The sequence below is a fragment of the Entelurus aequoreus genome, linkage group LG17, assembly GCF_033978785.1.
Source record: "Entelurus aequoreus isolate RoL-2023_Sb linkage group LG17, RoL_Eaeq_v1.1, whole genome shotgun sequence".
Taxonomy (NCBI): domain Eukaryota; kingdom Metazoa; phylum Chordata; class Actinopteri; order Syngnathiformes; family Syngnathidae; genus Entelurus; species Entelurus aequoreus.
Genome location: NC_084747.1, coordinates 50,458,816 through 50,483,124, shown reverse-complemented (window position 1 = coordinate 50,483,124; position 24,309 = coordinate 50,458,816). Strand labels below are relative to the sequence as shown.

At 38.0% G+C, this 24,309-nt stretch overlaps 1 protein-coding gene across 1 annotated transcript; it reads left to right on the top strand.

Annotated features, from left to right (window-relative positions):
• The first annotated feature begins 871 nt into the window (after positions 1 to 871).
• On the top strand, positions 872 to 15,887 carry gkap1 (G kinase anchoring protein 1). The gene is made up of 12 exons (XM_062025872.1): positions 872 to 1,032; positions 1,258 to 1,563; positions 6,727 to 6,888; positions 6,970 to 7,050; positions 9,095 to 9,233; positions 9,299 to 9,327; positions 9,405 to 9,542; positions 12,773 to 12,859; positions 15,103 to 15,166; positions 15,234 to 15,304; positions 15,380 to 15,457; positions 15,573 to 15,887. The coding sequence occupies exons 2-12, from the start codon at positions 1,321 to 1,323 to the stop codon at positions 15,615 to 15,617; spliced, it is 1,137 nt and encodes a 378-aa protein (XP_061881856.1). The 5' UTR covers positions 872 to 1,032; positions 1,258 to 1,320; the 3' UTR covers positions 15,618 to 15,887.
• The last annotated feature ends 8,422 nt before the right edge of the window (positions 15,888 to 24,309 follow it).

Below are 24,309 nucleotides of genomic sequence, written 5' to 3'. Positions count from 1 at the left end.
TATTTGAACATAGGGCCTATGTTCAAATATTTTGTATTTATTTATTTTAAATGATACTGATGGATGGATGAAGTCTAGGTCCTATGTTCAAATATTTTGTATTTATTTATTTTAAATGATACTGATGGATGGATGAAGCCTAGGGCCTATGTTCAAATATTTTGTATTTATTTTAAATGATACTGATGGATGGATGAAGTCTAGGGCTTAAGTTCAAATATTTTGTATTTATTTATTTTAAATTATACTGATGGATGGAGGAAGTCTAGGGCCTAAGTTCAAATATTTTGTATTTATTTATTTTAAATGATACTGATGGATGGATGAAGTCTAGCGCCTATGTTCAAATATTTAGTATTTATTTATTTTAAATTTTAACATTTTAGACTTCAACCATCCATCAGTATCATTTAAAATAAATAAATACAAAATATTTGAACATAGGCCCTAGACTTCATCCATCCATCAGTATCATTTAAAATAAAAAATACAAAATATTTGAACTTAGGCCCTAGACTTCATCCATCCATCAGTATCATTTAAAATAAATTAATACAAAATATTTTAACATAGGCCCTAGACTTCATCCATCCATCAGTATCATTTAAAATAAATAAAAACAAAATACAATCCAAAAACAAAAAGTTACATTGTGTGTATACGCACACAACGTGCTGCTGCTGTGTCACCATGGTAACCGCTGGACGGACTCTAAAAGGGTAAAAAAAAAAAACACGTGACACGTTTTACTCACATAATAGATTTATCAATGTTATTAAAGATGAATAATTTATATCATTATTCGTTATTAACACTGCTTCTGTGTCATGTTATATATTATACCCCCCCCAAAAAAAGCGAGCGGCACTTTCTTTTTGTCCCTGTTGACTTTCCGTCGTGCCGAAGACAAGCTACCTCCGAGCAAGCGGACGCTAACATTTTGTAATCTAAACAGGAGAAAGTAGCCTTCGGTAACTTTTTATAAACATTGCTGCTCTTCCACACAAGTGTTCCAGCTTGTTACTAAACAACGTGAGTCACTTTTAATCGTTTCGACCGCCGTGTGCGCCGTCGGTGTTACTTGTTTGAGCGCTAAAAAGGAGCCGGCATAGCTTAGCTGTTAGCAAGGATGCTAAGCTGTTGTCAATGTGGCTGACTTTGCATGTCAGCCGTTTAACTTTTTTAAATGTACTTTCGTGACCTCGCCCAGCTGCTCCTCCTTTAAATGTACTTTCCTATTCCCTCTGTCGTCGACAGGCGAGCCAGCCACCGCGACTTGTCCTCACCTAGCTGCTCCTTTCATCGGTTCCGGTTTCCTCCATGGCATCGACGGCCACCATCATGGTCCCCACCACCGCCTCACGCTTCGCCCTGCTTCAGATCGACTCCGACTCCGACTCGGACGTCTCAGAACCGGGGAAGACCGCCAGCAAGTCCGGGCGCAACTCCTCTGGGAAGCCGCGGTCGGACAAGAGCGGGGGAGGCAAGACTCCTCAAGGGAACGAGAAGAAGAAGGACAAGAAGAAGAAGAGGAAGGAGCAGCAGCAGAGTGAAGCCCATGAGGTGAGGAGGAAAGATCTAGAAACTGATAAGGTAGAAATCTGATTGTGAATGTTAAAATAAACAAAGGAGATGGTTTTTGATCCCAAATCTGTGGGGGATCACAGCATGGTCATTATCCATGGGGAGAGTGTGGAGCAGGTGTCCTCCTATAGCAGTGGTTTTTAAAGGCCTACTGAAATGAGATTTTCTTATTCAAACGGGGATAGCAGATCCATTCTATGTGTCATACTTGATCATTTTGCGATATTGCCATATTTTTGCTGAAAGGATTTAGTAGAGAACATCGACGATAAAGTTCGCAACTTTTGGTCGCTGATTAAAAAAGCCTTGCCTGTACCGGAAGTAGCGTGACGTCACAGGTTGAAAGGCTCCTCACATTTCCCCATTGTTTACACCAGCAGCGAGAGCGATTCGGACCGAGAAAGCGACGATTACCCCATTAATTTGAGCGAGAATGAAAGATTCGTGGATGAGGAATGTGAGAGTGAAGGATTAGAGGGCAGTGGAAGCGATTCAAATAGGGAAGATGCTGTGAGAGGCGGGTGGGACCTGATATTCAGCTGGGAATGACTAAAACAGTAAATAAACACAAGACTCTATTAGCCACAACACAACCAGGCTTATATTTAATATGCCACAAATTAATCCCGCATAACAAACACCTGCCCCCCTCCCGTCCATATAACCCACCAACACAACTCAAACACCCGCACAACACACTCAATCCCACAGCCCAAAGTACCGTTCACCTCCGTAAAGTTCATACAGCACATATATTTCCCAAAGTTACGTACGTGACATGCACATAGCGGCACGCACGTACGGGCAAGCGATTAAATGTTTGGAAGCCAAAGCTGTGTACTCACGGTAGCGCGTCTGCTATCCAACTCAAAGTCCTCCTGGTTGTGTTGCTACAGCCGGCCGCTAATACACCGCTTCCCACCTAAAGCTTTCTTCTTTGCTGTCTTCATTGTTCATTAAACAAATTGCAAAAGATTCACCAACACAGATGTCCAGAATACTGTGGAATTTTGCGATAAAAACAGACGACTTAATAGCTGGCCACAATGGTGTCCCAATATGTCCCGCTACAATCCGTGACGTCACGCGCAAACGTCATCATACCGAGACATTTTCAGCAGAATATTTCGCGGGAAATTTAAAATTGCACTTAACTAATATAACCCGGCCGTATAGGCATGTGTTGCAATGTTAAGATTTCATCATTGATATATAAACTATCAGACTGCGTGGTCGGTAGTAGTGGGTTTCAGTAGGCCTTTAAAAAAAAACAAAGGAGATGTTTTTAATCCCAAATCTGTGGGGGATCACAGCATGGTCATTATCCATGGGGAGAGAGTGGAGCAGGTGTCCTCCTATAGCAGTGGTTCTTAACCTGGGTTCGATCGAATCCTATGGGTTCGGTGAGTCGGGCTCAGGGGTTCGGCGGAGGTCAAGACACACCCAACTCATCGTGTAAATCAGTGGTTCTTAACCTTGTTGGAGGTACCGAACCCCACCAGTTTCCTATGCGCATTCACCGAACCCTTCTTTAGTGAAAAAAAAAAAGTTTTTTTTTTTTTCCAAATTCAAGACAAAGTTATATGTTTTTGGTAACACTTTAGTATGGGGAACATATTCTAAGTAACAAAGACTTAATTTAGAGTTATTTGGTTAGGGTCAGGGTTAGCGGGTTAGGGTCAGGGTTAGAGGGTTAGGGTTATAATAAGGCCATGCCGAATAAGGCATTAATAAGTACTTAATACTGACTAGTTAAGAGCCAATATGTTACTAATTTGCATGTTAATAAGCAACTAATTAATGGTGAATATGTTCCCCATACTAAAGTGTCACCATGTTTTTTTTACTGGTGCACAAAATGAACCGTGCATGAACATCACCTTGTTCAAACAACAAAACCAACACAGTGCATAAACTCACAACAAATTACACACCTGCAAATCAGTCTGACTTCTGCTGTTTCCGTATCCGTAATACGCCGATAGGGAGAAGTTTTTATTTACACCAGTGGTTCTTAACCTGGGTTCGATCGAACCCTAGGGGTTCGGTGAGTTGGGCTCAGGGGTTCGGCGGAGGTCAAGACACACCCGACTCATCGTGTAAATCAGTGGTTCTTAACCTTGTTGGAGGTACCGAACCCCACCAGTTTTATATGCGCATTCACCGAACCCATCCATCCATTTTCTACCGCTTATTCCCTTCGGGGTGGCGGGGGGCGCTGGAGCCTATCTCAGCTACAATTGGGTGGAAGGCAGGGTACACCCTGGACAAGTCGCCACCTCATCGCAGGGCCAACACAGATAGACAGACAACATTCACACTCACATTCACACACTAGGGCCAATTTAGTGTTGCCAATCAACCTATCCCCAGGTGCATGTCTTTGGAGGTGGGAGGAAGCCGAACTACCCGGAGGGAACCCACACAGTCACGGGGAGAACATGCAAACTCCACACAGAAAGATCCCGAGCTCAGAATTGAACCCAGGACTACTCAGGACCTTCGTATTGTCAGGCAGATGCACTAACCCCTCTTCCACCGTGCTGCCCTTCACCGAACCCTTTAGTGAAAAATAAAAAATAAAATTTTTCAAATTCAAGACAAAGTTATATGTTTTGGTAACACTTTAGTATGGTGAACATATTGTAAGTAACAAAGACTTAATTTAGAGTTATTTGGACACTAGGGGAACATATTCTAAGTAATAAAGACTTAATTTAGAGTTATTTGGTTAGGGTCAGGGTTAGAGGGTTAGGGTTATAATAAGGCCATGCCAAATAAGGCATTAATAAGTACTTAATAATGACTAGTTAAGAGCCAATATGTTACTAATTTGCATGTTAATAAGCAACTAATTAATGGTGAATATGTTCCCCATACTAAAGTGTTACCATGTTTTTTTACTGGTGCATAAAATGAACCGTGCATGAACATCACCTTGTTCAAACAACAAAACCAACACAGTGCATAAACTCACAACAAATTACACACCTGCAAACCAGTCAGCTGTTGCCGTATCCGTATTACGCCGATAGGGAGAAGTTTGTATTTACACGATGAGTCGGGTGTGTTTTGACCTCCGCCAAACCCCTGAGGCCGACCCACCGAACCCCTAGGGTTCGATCGAACCCAGGTTAAGAACCACTGGTGTAAATAAAAACTTCTCCCTATCGGCGTATTACGGATACGGCAACAGCTGAAGTCAGACTGATTTTCAGGTGTGTAATTTGTTGTGAGTTTATGCACTGTGTTGGTTTTGTTCTTTGAACAAGGTGATGTTCATGCACGGTTCATTTTGTGCACCAGTAAAAAACATGGTAACACTTTAGTATGGGAAACCTATTCACCATTAATTAGTTGCTTATTAACGTGCAAATTAGTAACATATTGGCTCTTAACTAGTCATTATTAAGTACTTATTAATGCCTTATTATAACCCTAACCCTCTAACCCTGGCCCCAACCCTCTAACCCTAACCAAATAACTCTAAATTAAGTCTTTGTTACTTAGAATATGTTCCCCTAGTGTCCAAAAAACTCTAAATTAAGTCTTTGTTACTTAGAATATGTTCCCCATACTAAAGTGTTACCAAAAACATATAACTTTGTCTCGAATTTGAAAAAAAAAAAACATGTTATTTTTCACTAAAGAAGGGTTCGGTGAATGCGCATATGAAACTGGTGGGGTTCGGTACCTCCAACAAGGTTAAGAACCACTGTCCTATAAGTACTTGGGTATTTGTTTTGATTCCCAGTTCACTTGGGCCAACCAAGTTGACTCTGTTTGCTCCCGTATTGGCCAGCGCCTGCACTTTCTAAGGAGGCTCAGGGCCCGCGGTGTGGCAAGCAATATCATGATGTAGGGCTGGGCGAGATGGCCTTTTTTTTAATATCTCGATATTTTTAGGCCATGTCACGATACACGATATATATCTCGATATTTTGCCTTAGCCTTGAATGAACACTTGATGCATATAATCACAGCAGTATGATGATTCTATGTGTCTACATTAAAACATTCTTGTTCATACTGCATTCATATATGCTCATTTTAAACTTTCACGCAGAGTGGGACATCACAACTAAGTCAATTGACCAAAACTGTATTTATTAAACAGTTATTAAGCAGTGGCACAAACATTCATGTCATTTCCAAACAGAAAGTGCAAGATTGTCGGAGACATTTTAAAACAAGCTAATAGTGCACTTTTGTGCATGATGTCACTAAGATGACATATCAAAACAACACTAAATTAGAGTGCCCTTTTTGTACAGAACGCCACTACAATAGTTAAAAACAAATAAAGTGCACTTTTGTGCATGATGTCACACAAGATATTTCAATAACTGTCAAATAAAAATGAGCTGCATAATAGGAAATCAAATAGTGTATGTCCTTAGGTGGTTCGGGCATCACGAGCGTCTCCCTAGGGATGTCCTCGTTGCACTTCCCACTGGGAGGAGACCCCGGGGCAGGCCAAGGACCAGATGGGGGCGGGGAACGCTTCGGGATCCCCCAGGAGGAAGTTGCTTTGGCGAGGGAAGTCTGGGGGTCTCTGCTGGAGCTGTTGTCCCCGCGGCCCGATTACGGATAAGCGGTTGAAGACGGATGGATGGATTCGTTATGGCATCTCCACATGGTTTGGAAATCTGTCTGTCAAACTGTCAAAACTTCATCAAGAGGGCTGGTAAAATAATTGGCATGCAGCCCCCTTGTTCCCGTCAAGAAATATTCAACAAGACTGTGAGGAAGCAGGGTCTTAAAATCACCCGTGACCCACACCACATACTTCATGGTGAAATTGTGTTGATGCCAAATGGTAAACAGTACAGAACAGCAACATACAAACTCAACAGGTATATTTTTTTTTTGTCCCAATCAAAGCACTTAACAACAGAAAACTACTGTAATAACTGGATGCAATAATGAGTGCAATATTGGGATAGTGCAATACGGGAGGTGTGCAAGTCTAATGTGTGATCTCATAACTAACTGATATACCTGCGCACTGTTCACTGTCGTCACTGTATTGTATTTATATATGTATGTAAAACGTTGTCTTGATGTCCAAGACAAATTTCTCCTCGGAGACAATAAAGCTAATTATTATTATTATTAGTAGTATTATTGTTTTTTTTCCAGCTACGCAATCTGGCCTTCAAGAAGATCCCACAGAAGTCCCAAGGCCCACCCCTGTCAATGAGCTTGTCAGGAATCGCCACCGAGCTCCTCAGTCCCTCGCCGGTGGACCAAGGCAGTGTTCCGTCACAGGGCTGGCAACAGTGGAAGCAACGAGACGAGCAGGTAAGATGCTTCCACTTTCAGTACTTTTGATGAAGCGCAGGTGCATCTTCTAAACATGTTCCCCTCCTCACCCCACCCCAGATCACCAGTGAGCTTTACGAGGCCGACTTAGAAAAGGCCTTGATTCTAAGCAAGCTGGAGTTTGAGCAACAAAAAAAACAGGTACCACTAATAACAAGCACATTCTTTAACATTTCATAACCGTGGAACCTTGAATGGTCTGGTTAGGAATCCATTTTCCAGTAGGAAAAATTTAAAAATACTAATAATCTGCTCCAGGGTCAGACGGTCACTATATTAACATTCATACCTGTCATAAGTACTGTATTTTCCGGACCATATGGCGCACCTAAATCACAGCTAATAAACTGTGTTTCTTACAAGTCACCGGAGGACGAAGAATAGCTAAACATGTTACACTACACACACCGTAGGAGGATACAAAAAAACATGGTAAAACCGCTACGTCTTGAAGATAAACGCGGTGGGCGAATCGATACAAATAGACAGTAACGATACCAATTATAGATCAGTATAATGTCGATTCTACATTGATTAGATCGATATTTCTTGTTATCACAAATTAGTTTGTTGTTTTTGTTTAAAAACTCAAGATAAAAGAACCAATAGTTGTTTTTGCTTAGTTATTTTGCACTATTGACTTTATTATAAATTGTGTTTCTAATAAAAACAAATAGGGAGATAATTTAAATGTTAATTGATATTGTTGTTTTTGTTGGATTACAGTTGTGATAAAACCTTTTTGTATTATTTGTTGATCACGGAAATGTTAAGTACCGTATTTTTCGGAGTATAAGTCGCTCCGGAGTATAAGCTGCACCGGCCGAAAATGCATAATAAAGAAGGAAAAAAACATGTATAAGTCGCACTGGAGTATAAGTCGCATTTTTTGGGGAAATGTATTTGATGAAACCCAACACCAACAATAGACATTTGAAAGGCAATGTAAAATAAATAAAGAATAGTGAACAACAAGCTGAATAAGTGTACGTTATATGAGGCATAAATAACCAACTGAGAACGTGCCTGGTATGTTAACGTAACATATTATGGTAAGAGTCATTCAAATAACTATAACATATAGAACATGCTATACGTTTACCAAACAATCTGTCACTCCTAATCGCTAAATCCCATGAAATCTTATCCGTCTAGTCTCTTACGTGAATGAGATAAATAATATTATTTGATATTTTACGGTAATGTGTTAATAATTACACACATAAGTCGCTCCTGAGTATAAGTCGCACCCCCGGCCAAACTATGAAAAAAACTGTGACTTATAGTCCGAAAAATACGGTACATGTCCTTTAACCTCTAAAGGCCTTAGTGGCCACATGCGTGGACAGCACCTTTTAGCTCTTATTTCCAAAATTGTGCACACTACTGAATTGGGATCTTATGCCGACATATGGACACTCATACTGCCATCTGGTGGTGTCAGAGGAGTATAACATACAATGGAATTTTGGAAAAAAAAGTGTAAAAATAAAAATGTGCATGTCACTACACATAAAGTACACGTTTGTGTACTTATGGACCAAGTACATCATATTAAAAGATGATTTTTAGTTTTTATTCTAATTAGGGTCCAATAAGCCCAAATAGCAAAGAGAAATTTAAAAAAAGCATGTAAACAAACAGTTAGTAAGCCGCTCCTGAGTATAAGTCGCACCCCCGGCCAAACTATGAAAAAAACTGCGATTTATAGTCCGAAAAATACGGTATGAACATTGGTATGACCAATACTGCCCCTGAAACTACTTTTTGGCTCAAAACCCAAATTTGTAGTATCGCCCAAAACTAATGTAAAGGATTGAAACAACAGAATAACAAGTGTTTGTACATTTTAACAGAAATATAGATAGAACCAGTTTACAACAGAAAGTAAGCAGATATCAACCGTAAATTATCAAGTAGATTAATATTTGTTTTGAGGAGAGAATAATACAACCATAAATGACACAATATGTTTCGCATACGTCCACAGCTAAATAAGAAGCCTTTATAACCCGTTTTGAAATGGATCTATTTTCAATTATATGCCAAATAATATATTTATCACAATAGGATATGATATATATTGTGATATAGATTTTAAGTCATATTACCCATCACTAAATCCACTGTACTTATAAATGGGTTCTCCTCATTAAAAAAAAATGCTCCAAATGGGTTGCTGCAGAGCATCAACAACAACACGTCCTCGCCAAAGTCTCGAGGTGGCAAAGAGGGCGGAGGCAAGAAGGACAAAAAGAAGAATCTGCAGACCAAAGACAAAAAGACGGTCTCTCTGCAGGACTTCCAGGCTGAAGGCAGCGGAGGTAAGAAGGTTTCAGAACCGGACTGACACTATCACAGTAAAGATTTACATTCTTGCGCTTTTCAGAACCTTTGAGTCGAAGACAAGAGAAAGAGGTGAGCATTAGTGCATGTATTTTAGCAGTACTCAAAAGTTGTCTACAGTGTGACGTGTCACCCCACACCTTCACCAGGAAGCCACGTCAGCTCCGGGACCGGGCCAGGAGGAGCGTTTTTTTAACAAACTGACAGACGACGTGACTCGAATAATCCAACGGGAGAAGAGGCGAGAGCAATACAGCGAGGGTGATGCCTCAGCAGAACACGAGCCGGTAAATTTGACTCATGCATGATATGAAGTGGAAGTTCTTAAGGTCTTTCTGGACCTCCACTTTGTTTTGGTGTTGGAAAAATACTCTTGCACTACATCTAGGGCTGAGCGATATATCGAGTTTGTAGCCGCACAATTAAGTAAAGTCACTTATTTTGTGCGGACCACTTCTAGTAGGACCACAGAACCGTACGTGTGTGTCCATTACATCGTCGACTGGGAATTAAAAAGTGCCTGCCTGCAAATGTATTTTTATTTGATACATGTTGTATTATTTGCACAGCTATGTCATTTATTTTATGTAGAAATAATATTTTCCTATTTTATTTATGTTACGTAATTCTGTGCTAATTAAACAGTTTATTTTCGGTGCTGTAAATACCCATCTTGACTCAGTGGGTTAATAAAAGTGCCACTGACTGTTTACAGTACAGTTGTCATTCACTTCAATTTCAGTGAATATCGCTCAAATTCATATGTATATTTTTGCCGAAAAACATATCGAGATATATATTGAATATCGAGTTTAAGCAAAAATACAGTCATGCTCATAAGTGTATATACCCTGGGAGAATTGATGATTTATTGGCCATTTTTCAGAGAATATGAATGATAACACAAAAACCTTTCTTCCACTCATGCTTAATGGTTGTGTGAAGCTATTTATTGGCAAACAACTGTGTTTACTCTTTTTAAATCAAAATGACAAAAGAAAGTACCCAAATGACCTTGATCAAAAGTGTACATACCCCAGTGACTTTGATCTGATAACATGCACAAAAGTTGACACAAACAGGTTTGAATGGCTAATCAAGGTTCCAATCCTCACCTGTGACCTGTTTGTTTGCAAAGAAAAATGCCCAAATAACTTCAGCTGAAATACAGGACTTTCTGAAAAATTGTGGTGTGGCTGTTTCAAGATGCACAATAAGGAGGCAATTGAAGAAAAATGGGCTGCGTGGTCGAGTCGCCAGAAGAAAGCCATTTCTGCGCAAATGTCACAAAGTATCCCGCTTACATTACGCCAAACAGCACAGAGACAAGCTTCAAAACTTCCGGAATAAACTAATTTGGAGTGATGAGACCAAAATTTAACTTTTTGGCCACTCGACCATGCAGCCCATTTTTCTTCAAGTGCCTCCTTATTGTGCATCTTGAAACAGCCGCACCACAAATTTTCAGAGAGTCCTGTATTTCAGCTGAAGTTATTTGTGCATTTTTCTTTGCATCTCAAACAATTTTCCTGGCAGTTGTGGCTGAAATCTTTGCTGGTCTACCTGAATCCCTCATTTTCCACTTCTTAATCAGCGTTTGAACACTGCTGATTGGCATTCTCAATTCCTTGGATATCTTTTTATACCCTTTTCCTGTTTTATGCAGTTCAATTACCTTTTCTCGCAGATCCTTTGACAATTCTTTTGCCTTCCCCATGACTCAGAATCCAGAAACATCTGTGCAGCACTGGATGAAAGATGCAATGGTCTGTCGGAAGCCCAGAAACTCACTGACCTTTTATACACACACATTAATTACAAACAAACAGGTCACAGGTGAGGATTGGAACTTTGATTAGCCATTCAAACCTGTTTGTGTCAACTTTTGTGCAGGTTATCAGATCAAAGTCACTGGGGTATGTAAACTTTTGATCAGGGTCATTTGGGTACTTTCTTTTGTCATTTTGATTTAAAAAGAGTAAACACAAGTTGTTTGCCAATAAATAGCTTCACACAACCATTAAGCATGAGTGGAAGAAAGGTTTTTGTGTTATCATTCATATTCTCTGAAGAATGGCCAAGAAATCATAAATTCTCCCACGTTATATAAACTTATGAGCACACCTGTATATCGAGATATACTTTGTCGTTCATTTTGGGCGTAAATTAAGCATTTTCAAACAAACATGGCTAAATTAATTCTAAAAATATCACGACTACAGTAGTATTGGCCAATAGAGGAGAGCAAGCCAATCAGATCACACTGTTCAGTATCGTGGCCACTGGCTCAGCCTCACGCAGCATAACTTTATTCTATTACAAGAGTGTAAAGGTGACTGAGTGTTATTTCATGTCGAGAGTGTTCTCATAATGTTGAAAAATGGATTTGGAAGGTAGTACACCATTTAACGCTCTAGCCAAGAACATATTTGATTCATAAATATAAATATTAGGGGTGTCAAAATGATTGATTTTTAAATGAATCCAATTCTTACTTGTAGCTCTTCTTAATCGATTGTTTTTATTTTATTTTTTAATTTTTAAATATGTGCTTTCCAGCCACTCAGGCAAATCATATTGTTGATGTAGATGCCCATATCTGCTGTACAGATTTACTTTCAAAAAGAGAAATGTTTGACACTTCTCTTGCTGCCTTATTTGTATTGGACTTTATTAAATGTACGGGTAGATATTTTTTTTTAAACAAAACCAGTTTTCTTTTAAGTAATATAGACAATTTTAGAGCGGTTATCTATTTTATGGAGGAATGTAGTTAATCATATAACTGGCCCGCAATGTTATTAAAAATGTATGGATTTTGAATCAAGAAAATGGTTTTGAATTGATTCTGAATCTAATTGTATCGTGTGGTGCCAAAAGATTCACAGCCTTAATAAATATAGAAATTAATTTATTTGTCCAGACCCGATCAACAGCGATAAACGAGGGATTACTCAAATAGAACAATGTAAATAAAGTAAATTAGTCTGTTCCAGGTTAAAACTATGGCCATCATTAGACCTGGGCTTAATGATGTTGTAAGAAGTGTGTAGAAGTGTAAAAATAGGTTAAGTGTTGTGCTTTAAAAAGTAAAATACTCACTCTTTGATGACATCAGACACAAGAGCATTTCTGGAAGTGGAGCGAGGCGTTCCTGTCATGCAAGTGCAAGAAGAAGTTAGCCACTTTTGAGTGAAACTTTTTTTTTAAATTGTGCACTCACCTTTAACAGTGAAACAGAAGTTGTGCCCAGAAGCTGAGTCTCTTCTACTCTCCTTTTATTATATTGTCAACTTGGCCATTTTTGTAACCAAGTAGTCCTGACGTAGACTTTGTTGTGCTGCTTTCCTTCATTGCAACGTGTCCTCTTCTGTTCTATGGTTGTCACGTTTTTCCTTTTATCTTTTGGTATCATCACAAAATAAAAGCATGACAGTGGCATATACTTTTTGACGCTTTGCGGGGCACATTTTGGTCATATTCCAACATAATCATCCCTCCCATGTTCCCCTGCTAGGACCCTCGAGCGGAGCAGCTGAAGTATGAGCTGGAGAAGAAGGACAAAGAGATCCAGGAGCTAAAGAAGACCATCACACAGTGGGAGGTCCGATCTTTTAACGTTCCTTAAATGTTATACTGTGGAGACAATAACCAATATTTTCTCCTATAGTCGCTAGGTGTGTAGGCTAATTAAAAATGGCCATGAACATCCGTGGCTGTAGGCAACCTCCTAATGTTCAGTTCAGTTTCAGTTTATTTCGAACATACCATACCAACTTTATTTAGAAAGCCCTTTAAAAACAACCACAGTTGAAGAACAAATGGCTGTACACCACAAATAAATAGAGGCAAAGGACAAACTAAAAAAATAACATTTAAAACAGAAGTAAAATACACATTGAAAAAGCAAATACAAATTACCCTAAGAACAATTTGTTAGATAAAAAGCAGTTAAAAAGTTAAAAACAGTTATAAAAGTTAAAAACAGTTTAAAGTCTCATGCTGGGTTAAAAGCCAGTGAATAAATATGGGTTTTAAGAAGGGTCTTAAAAATAGCCAAAGAACATGCATACGATACAATGTAATGCGTCACACATTTCCAGTTGTTTCGTTACAGCACGTCCAAAAAGGAGTAGGAAGAAGCAGAGTTTATTTAATCCTACCCCTTTTCATACCATAGCAATGTTATCCAATGTCCTTGTTCTCTGCAACAGAACAGTGAACAAATTAAGAATATACCATAGTAAGCATACAAATATTAAATACATAAATAATCTTTGTCTCAATACAATTAATAAAAAGGGTTCAAGATGTTCATCATAATTCTTGTTCTGTGTACTTTGTGAACACTTGGAGTTTGAACAGTTTCTTAAACTAAATATCGTATTTTTTGGAGTATAAGGCGCTCCGGAGTATAAGGCGCACCGGCCGAAAATGCATAATAAAGAAGGAAAAAAACATATATAAGTCGCACTAGAGTATAAGTCGCATTTTTTGGGGGGGAAATGTATTTGATAAAACCCAACACCAAGAATAGACATTTGAAAGGCAATTTAAAATAAATAAAGAATAGTGAACAACAGGCTAAATAAGCGTACGTTATATGAGGCATAAATAACCAACTGAGAATGTGCCTGGTATGTTAACGTAACATATTATGGTAAGAGTCATTCAAATAACTATAACATATAGAACATGCTATACGTTTACCAAACAATCTGTCACTCCTAATCGCTAAATCCCATGAAATCTTATACGTCTAGTCTATTACGTGAATGAGCTAAATAATATTATTTGATATTTTACGGTAATGTGTTAATAATTTATAACTTGGTCCCCATTCCAAATGATAACCAGTATGTGGGTGTGCGTGTGTGTGTGTGGGTGTGTTACGGACAGCAAAGCCCTGTCTGTCTGTTATTTCACTTTACCTTTTTCTGTGTTGATTGAGCTGTGTTGAAGCAGCAAAAAAGGACATTATGTTAAATGAAGAGTTTCTGTCTCTGATAGTTGATATAATAATTAGGGCTGCGAATCTTTGGGTGTCCCACGATTCGATTCAATATCGATTCTTGGGGTCACGATTCGATTCAAAAACGATACTTTCCCGGTTCAAAATGATTCTCTATTCATTCAGTGCATAGGATTTCAGCAGGATCTACCCCAGTCTGCTGACATGCAAGCAGAGTAGTAGATTTTTGTAAACAGCTTTTATAATTGTAAAGGACAATCAGCTGATTGCAATAATGTAAATTTGTTTGAACTATTAAATGAACCAAAAATATGACTTATTTTATCTTTGTGAAAATATTGGACACAGTGTGTTGTCAAGCTTATGAGATGCGATGCAAGTGTAAGCCACTGTGACACTATTGTTCTTATAAATGTCTAATGATAATGTCAATGAGGGATTTTTAATCACTGCTATGTTGAAATTGTAACTAATATTGATACTGTTGTTGATAATATTCATTTTTGTTTCACTACTTTTGTTTTTTTCTGTGTCGTGTTTGTGTCTCCTCTCAATTGCTCTGTTTATTGCAGTTCTGAGTGTTGCTGGGTCGGGTTTGGTTTTGGAATTGGATTGCATTGTTATGGTATTGCTGTGTATTGTTTTGTTGGATTGATTAATTTAAAAAAAACAAAAACAAAAAAACCATTTTTTTAAAAGATGAGAATCGATTCTGAATCGCACAACGTGAGAATCGCGATTTGAATTCGAATCGATTTTTTCCCACACCCTTAATAATAATGTAAGTGCATCATAAAGCCTACATGAACTCCATGGTGTTCAGGGATGAATAGTCTCTCCTATTGCTATGGTACTATTTTTTTTTTTTTTTGCAGGTGAAATACAAAGAAGTGAAAGCGAGAAACGGCCAGCTTCTTAAGATGCTCCAGCAAGGAGAGAGTGAGTGAAACACGCCGATGTTTGAAACTTTGAAAGGATTCAAAATAAGACAGGAGTGTGTTTGTAGTGAAAGACAAAGCGGAGATCCTGCTGCAGGTGGAGGAGCTGCTGCACATCAAAGAGGAGCTCTCGTCACAGGTTGCGTTGTAGTTTTGTCAGCGTGCCGCTCGTGTGTCCCGTGAAGGGACTTCATGTGGTGTTTTGTGTCCGCAGGTGACTCTACTACACGCCGCACTGGAACAAGAGCGATCCAAGCTCAAAGGTCTGCAGTCGGAGCAGCCCAAACATCAGGTGAAACACACACTTTGTGTCTTCTAGTCAAGTCTTGTCATGCAAAACGGGATGATCTTGTGTTTTAAACGTTATTCCGCGTTCCACTGATTGTGTACGATTGTGTGGTTGCCAGGGAAACAAGAGAGGGAAGAAAGGTTCCGAGGCTGATCTCGGATAACGATGCGAACGAAGGCGCTCTTGTCGTTTCTTTTGTTTTGTTGTTTTATGTCATGTTGGACTGCGTGCATGCCCCCGTCTGAACACACACACACACACACACACACACACTATACGTTATGGTTCAAACGGTGCCCCTCGAGAGGCGCAAAAGGAGTGCCTGATATCAATCTGTGGGTTCCAAAAATGCCAAAATTATGTTGAGGGAAAAAGAGATGGAGAATGTTTTTGGTTTGTCCGCTGTTAAGTAATTAAAATACTTTTTCAGTGATTTGTGTGTGTGCTGGTTATGACGTAATGCACGTAGTTCCGGACATCTAAAGTTTGAACACACCATGTCACTGACATCCATTAGAACGTGTATTGTACTAGAAAAATAGTACACATTTAGTTGACAGTAATTTGTCAATCAATCGATCAATGTTTATTTATATAGCCCTAAATCATAAGTGTCTCAAAGGGCTGCACAAGCCACAACGACATCCTCGGTTCAGATCCCACACCAGGGCAAGGAAAAACTCAACCCAATTTATTTCCTTAGCTGCAGAGAGTACCAAGCATTTATTGAGGGCAAGCATTTTTGTTGGGTCAAATGTGTTGTTGTTTTTTGTTTGTTAAACTTTGCAGGACTTTATTTTTCTTTAAAGGCCTACTGAAATGATTTTTTTTTATTTAAACGGGGATAGCAGATCTATTCTATGTGTCATACTTGATCATTTCGCGATATTGCCATATTTTTGCTGAAAGGATTTAGTAGACAACAACGACGATAAAGATCGCAACTTTTGGTATCTGTCAAAAAAAAGCCTTGCCCCTACCGGAACATTTCCGCAAAGTTCCCTATTGTTTACAGTGATGACGGCCAGAAGTGAGAGCGATTCGGACCGAGAAAGCGACGATTTCCCCATTAATTTGAGCGAGGATGAAAGATTTGTGGATGAGGAAAGTGCAAGTGAAGGACTAGTGGGGAGTGGAAGCGATTCAGATAGGGAAGATGCTGTGAGAGGCGGGTGGGACCTGATATTCAGCTGGGAATGACTACAACAGTAAATAAACACAAGACATATATATATACTCTATTAGCCACAACACAACCAGGCTTATATTTAATATGCCACAAATTAATCCCGCATAAAAACACCTAGGTGTTTGTTATGCTAGCTCCTAGCTACTAGCTCCCGTCCATATAACCCGCCAATACAATTCAAACACCTGCACAACACACACACTCACTCAGCCCAAAGGACCGTTCACCTAACCCAAGGTTCATAAAGCTTATATATTTACCCAAAGTTACGTACATGACACGCACGTACGGGCAAGCGATCAAATGTTTGGAAGCGCAGCTGCGTACTCACGGTAGCACGTCTGCGTCTGTGTATCCAAATCAAAGTAATCCTGGTAAGAGTCTGTGTTGTCCCAGTTCTCTACAGGCGTCTGTGTATCGAAGTCAAAGTCCTCCTGGTAAGAGTCTCTGTTGTCCGAGTTCTTCGATCTTGACTGCATCTTTCGGGAATGTAAACAATGAAACACCGGCTGTGTTGTGTTGCTGACTTCCCTCGCAAAATACTCCGCTTCGCACCGACAACTTTCTTCTTTGCTTGCTCAGCTTCTTTCTCCATAATGCAATGAACAAATTGCATCAGATTCACCAACACAGATGTCCAGAATACTGTGGAATTATGAGATGAAAACAGAGCTATTTTGTATTGGCTTCAATGGGGGAGCCATACTTCTGTTTCACTGGCTACGTCACGCGCATACTTCATCATCCAAAGGAGTTTTCAACCGGAAGTTTAGCGGGAAATTTAAAATTGCACTTTATAAGTTAACCCGGCCGTATTGGCATATGTTGCAATGTTAAGATTTCATCATTGATATATAAACTATCAGACTGCGTGGTCGGTAGTAGTGGGTTTCAGTAGGCCTTTAATCAAATCATCCATCCATCCATCCATTTTCTACCGCTTATCCCTTTCGGGGTCACGGGGGGTGCTGGAGGCTATCTCAGCTACAATCGGGCGGAAGGCGGTGTACACCCTGGACAAGTCGCCACCTCATCACAGGGCCAACACAGATAGACAGACAACATTCACACTCTCATTCACACACTAGGGACCATTTAGTGTTGCCAATCAAATGTATTATATTTTATATTATTATATTATATTATATTGTATTATATATAAATACAGTTTGCTTAGTTTGAGACATGTTTCGACATGCCACCAGGTCGTCCTCAGAAGAAACCACGCTCTATTATACCTGAACTTGACTGAAAGAAATGTTTCCCATAAACTGCCAAGATACCTGTGGCGGTGGGGGCGTGGCTATGGGCGTGGTCAGCATGACATCATTGAGTAATTTGCATAATTTACTACAATATGATTTTCTCTAAAAAGGCACAAAAAATGTATACTTACTAATTAATAATAACAGTTTTGTTTTAAACGTCCATCCATCCATCTATCCATTTTACAATATAATTACAACACTTTATGTACATATTTATATACAGATTTGAACAATAAGTTATTCACTGAAATATATTTATTAATTGTGGTTCTTACAAAAAATATATCTTATAAAATATAAAAGCTAAAATGTCTCTTAAAGCTCTGCCCCTTTAATTAGTGCATACTAAATAATTTAACTTTAGCCTACTACTACAACCATATTATTTACCAGCAACATAAAGTGAAACAGAGGCAGAGGTGTCCTGCCACAGTCAGTAACAAATAAACAGAAAACAGTAGTGGTCAAATACAAATAAGGCAACAAGAGAAGTATCCTACACTTCTCTTTTGTAAAGTAAATCTGAACAGCCTATATGGGCATCTACATCAACTATATGATTTGCCTGAGAAGCTGGACAGGACAAAAAAAAATAAAAAATCTATTTGTGGCGGACGTAATTCTTTCGTGGCGGGCCGCCACAAATAAATGAATGTGTGGGGAAACACTGGAAACCTCAAATGCATTATAATAGTATTACAGGGATTTTAAATGTTTTAATGGATTATTAATCCTTAAAAATGTATGACGTCAAACAATTTTTATTCAGTTATCAAACCTGAATTAAAAAAATAATAATTTTTTGCATAATTGAAATTAACTTTAAAAAACATTTTACCGCTAATGCAATTTTATTGCCATAATGTCATACAGGAATATAAAAAAAATGTTTTAATTGAACACACGTCATTTATTTGCTCAAAAACCTGGTAACAGTACGGAAGCATGATTAACATGGGTTTATACATGTTTATGTTTGGTGATTAATTGCATGTGTTAATTTTAACAGCACTATACACCAAAATACATGTATTCCTCATTAGGGACGGGACTACTTTATTACGCCAACTCATGATTGGATTACAATATTTGGGGTGATTTTGGACTCTCAATTCAAACTGATTCTTGCAACATATTATTTGGTATACAAATGATAATGAAACCTAAATCAGATATGGCCTAAAACATTTTTAAAAAATGTATTCTTGAAAAAATCTGTTTTTTAAATTGATATTTGTAAATTATAAATGGATTTAGAATCGGAATAAATAAGAATCAGAAATTCAAAAGCTCCATAGAGCGGCCATCACAGGACTCAATGACCACAGACCGTGCGCCCTGACGTCCGTGGTCATGAAGTCCTTTGGCAGACGCCACTTATAGGACATTACAGGCATCTTCTGCCGTTTGCTTATCGTGAAAGCCAGTCTGTGGAGGATGCGGTCAACATGGGACTGAACCACACCCTGCATCACCTCGACTCCCCAGGGACCTACGCAAGGATCCTTCCTGTTTGTGGACTTCAGCTCTATATCATCCCGGATATCCTGCACTGTAAACCCACCCAGTTCACAGTGCCGGCCTCCACCTGTCAGTGGATCATCAACTTCCTGACTGACATGGGCAGCAGGTAAGGCTGGGGAGCATCACAATCAGCACCGGCACCCCTCAGGGGTATGTTCTCTCCCCACTGCTTTTCTCCCTCTAAACCAGTGGTTCTTAAAAAAATTAATGACCAATACAGTTTTTTTTAAACAAGCATATTTTATATTTTGGCCACACAGTTTGAACAGTAACACTGTGTTTGAATATAGGGCGAATAAAACACTACTTTAATTAGGGGGATTATTTGGTGTACCACTAGATGAAGCCCACGTACCACAGTTTGAGAATAACTGCTCTACGCCAATGACTGCACCTCAGGGGACCCTTCTGTGAAACGCTTCAAGGTCTCATCCAGGATGGCAACAAGTCCGCCTACAGGACCAATCTGGAACTGAACCCGCTCAAGACTGTGCACTGCAAAAACTGCAATCTAAGTAAGATGAAATATCTCAAATAAGGGTGATATTTGCTTATTTTCTGTCTGATAAGATAATTCTTCTCACTAAGCAGATTTTATGTTAGAGTGTTTTACTTGTTTTAAGGGTTTTGGTCCTAAATGATCTCAGTAAGTTATTACAGCTTGTTGCTGAGATTTGATGACCTATATTTAGTAAAACATGCTTGAAACTATTTTTGTCCAAATGTCCAAAACACACCCAGCAATGTTGCACAGGAAGGCGGGGAAGAAGAGGGGAAAAGGTGGCCAAAATGGTCAAAAGTCCCAATTTTGTCCGAAATACCTCCCCGGGTTCCAGTCCCACGAGTCCCGCCGCCGGCCGCACAAGTCCCGGGATGCAAAAAATGTCCAAACCGCACCCAGCAAAGTCCAACGGGAAGTTGGGGGGAAAAGTCGTCAAAAGTCCCCAAAAATGTTCAAAATACCTACCCAGGTTCGAGTCCCCACAAATCCCGCCGCCGGCCACGCAAGTCCCGGGATGTCCATAACACACCCAGCCGAGTCCCACGGGGATGGGGGATAAAAGTTGGAAAAGTCGTCAAAAGTCCCAAAAATGTTCAAAATACCTACCCAGGTTCGAGGCACTCGAACCCGGGTGTGACTTTTGAACATTTTACTCACTTTTCTCCCCGCCCTTCCCGTGGGACTTTGCTGGGTGTGTTATGGACATTTTGGGCATTCCGGCCGGCGGCGCGACTTGTGGGACTCGAACCTGGGTAAGTATTTTGAACATTTTTGGGGACTTTTGATGACTTTTCTCACTTTTCTCCCCCACTTCCCGTGGGACTTTGCTGGGTGCGTTTTGGACATTTTTTTGCATCCCGGGACTTGTGCGGCGGGACTCGTGGGACTGGAACCCGGGGAGGTATTTCGGACTGGGTGTCTTATGGACATTTTGGGCATCCCGGGACTTGCGCGGCCATACATAAGATTTTATGTTCGAGTGTTTTACTTGTTTTAAGTGTTTTGGTTCTAAATGATCTCAGTAAGATATTACAGCTTGTTGCTGAGATTTGATGACCTATATTGAGTAAAACATGCTTGAAACTAGAATATCAACTGTTGCAAAGCTGTGTCATCAACACTCACAAGTATAAAACTACTTTTTCAAAGTAATAATTTCTTATTTCAAGCATGAAAAAAAAAAATCATGATTTTGACACAATTGTGTCTCATAATTAAAACAGATGACAGCCAAATGGACTTTGCTGTTTTATTTTCAATGAAAAAATAGACAATACGTACTCATGTAGTAGTACAGTTGTTATTAGTGAGAATATACTTACTTTAAGGAATTTTTGGGTTCATTGAGGTTAGCTAATTTTACTTGTTTTGGAAAGTCTTGACAAGCCAAATTTTCTTGTTCTATTGGCAGATAATTTTGCTTAGTTCAAATAAAATACCCCTCATTTTTGTATTTTTTTCTTCTTGTTTTTGAACACTGACTTTTTGCAGTGTGGTATAGTGCATCCGCTGGACTGAACAAAAAAATACACAAAAGCAGTGCAATGAGTTGATCTTAAGCATATAATTGATCTTAACACAACATCATTACACAGCAGTTTAGTGTTAGAAGCTTTGAAAACAAAACAAGAGTAGTGGTCTGCTATAAAAAATCCTTCTGGTGATGAGATTGTTTATATTACTCTCTAGATTGGGTCCTCTTCCCAGCAGGCACAAGACGTTAAAACCAACGTTGAGAACTTGTAGAATTCGGTTCTGACGTCGAGCAACTCAAACCTAACGTTGAAACAACGGGCTTTTTGACGACGTTTAATCAATGTTGGGTTCTGACGTTGATTTGACCGTTGCATTTTGGTCATTTCCCAACCAATATCCTACAACACAAATACAATGTTGAAACAACGTGCTTTTTGACAACATTTAATCAATGTTGGGTTGTGACGTTGATTTGACCGTTGGAAATTTGGTTATTTCCCAACCAACATGTTTCTCAGTTTACAAGTACAACTATTTTGCGACGTTGTTTCAAAGTCAGTTTTAACCTCTTAAGGCCCAAGCTACGGAGCCCCTAGGGGACATGGGGGGAAAAAAATGTTTTTATAATTATTTTAATTTTGTACTTTTTTTAAGACATCCATCTAAACTTTTTATAAAATTATTTTTTTTAAATGTATAATTAAAAAAAAAAAAATGTTTAGACATGTATATCTTGCGCACGAGATAGTTTCTCGTGCGCAAAAGCTACATGTCTAAAAAAAAAAAAACTTTAAATTTTTTTTTTTTTAAGTAATTTTATACAAATAAACTCTCGTGCACACGAGATACATGTCTAAAAAAAATTAATAATAAATAAAAAATTATACATTTATTTATTTATTTTTTATAATTTTATAAAAAGTTTCTCATGTGCACGAGATACATGTCTAAAAAAATAAAATAAAAATTATATAAAAAAATAATTTCCCCATGTCCCTTCAGGGGCTCCGTACCAAGCTGTTTGTTTACATGTTTTTTTTTTTTAATTTCTCTTTGCTATTTGGGCTTATTGGACCCTAATTAGAATAAAAATTAAAAACCATCTTTTAATATGATGTACTTAGTCCATAAGTACACAAACGTATACTTCCTGTGTAGTGACATGCACATTTTTATTTTTACACTTTTTTTTTCAAAATTCCATTGTATGTTCTACTCTTCTGACACCACCAGATGGCAGTATAAGTGTCCACATAAGCAGCCATAAGACTCCAATTCAGTAGTGTACACAATTTTGGAAATAGACTTAGACTTAGACAAACTTTAATGATCCACAAGGGAAATTGTTCAGGGAAATGAGAGCTAAAAAGGTGCTGTCCACACATGTGGCCACTAAGGCCTTTAGAGGTTAAAGGACATGTACGTATAATCAACGTTGTATCAATATCTTGTGCCTGCCCGGGTTGGGGGATGACAAAAATACAACACACAAAAAAAGTGCTCCACTACGGAGCCCCTAAAGGGACATTGTGTTTTTTTAATTTTTTTATAGACATGTATCTCGTGCGCACGAGAAACTTTCTCTTGCACACTAGAAAGTTTCTCGTGCGCAGAAAACTTTTTATAAAGTTATAAAAAAAAATAAAAACATTTTTATAGTTTCTCGTGCGCACGAGATACGTGTAAAAAAAAAAAAAAATTATTTAATTTTTTTTTTATAACTTTATAAAGTTTATCGTGCGCACGAGATACATGTCTAAAAGAAGAAAAAAAATTATGTAATTTTTCTTTATAACTTTATAGTTTCTCGTGAGCACGAGATACATGTGTAAAAAAAAAAAAAAATATTTAATTAATTTTTTTATAACTTTATAAAGTTTCTCGTGCGCACGAGATACATGTCTAAAAGAACAAAAAAAATTATGTAATTTTTTTTTATAACTTTATAGTTTCTCATGAGCACGAGATACATGTGTAAAAAAAAAAAAAAATATTTAATTAATTTTTTTATAACTTTATAAAGTTTCTCGTGCGCACGAGATAGTTTCTCGTGCGCAAAATATACATGTCTAAAAAAAAAAAAAAATTATATAATTTTTTTTTATAATTTTATAAAGTTTCTCGTGCGCACGAGATACATGTGTAAAAAAAAAAAAACAATTTAATTAATTTTTTTATAACTTTATAAAGTTTCTCGTGCGCACGAGATAGTTTCTCGTGCGCAAAATATACATGTCTAAAAAAAAAAAAAAATTATATAATTTTTTTTTATAACTTTATAAAGTTTCTCGTGCGCACGAGATACATGTGTAAAAAAAAAAAAAAAATTTAATTAATTTTTTTATAACTTTATAAAGTTTCTCGTGCGCACGAGATAGTTTCTCGTGCGCAAAATATACATGTCTAAAAAAAAAAAAAAATTATGTAATTTTTTTTTATAACTTTATAAAGTTTCTCGTGCGCACGAAATACATGTCTAAAAGAAGAAAAAAAATTATGTAATTTTTTTTTATAACTTTATAGTTTCTCGTGAGCACGAGATACATGTGTAAAAAAAATAAAAATATTTAATTAATTTTTTTATAACTTTATAAAGTTTCTCGTGCGCAAAATATACATGTCTAAAAAAAAAAAAAATTATGTAATTTTTTTTTATAACTTTATAAAGTTTCTCGTGCGCACGAAATACATGTCTAAAAGAAGAAAAAAAAGTATGTAATTTTTTTTTATAACTTTATAGTTTCTCGTGCGCACGAGGTACATGTGTAAAAAAAAAAAAAAAATTATTTAATTTTTTTATAACTTTATAAAGTTTCTCGTGCGCAAAATATACATGTCTAAAAAAAAAAAAACATTATGTAATTTTTTTTTTATAACTTTATAAAGTTTCTCGTGC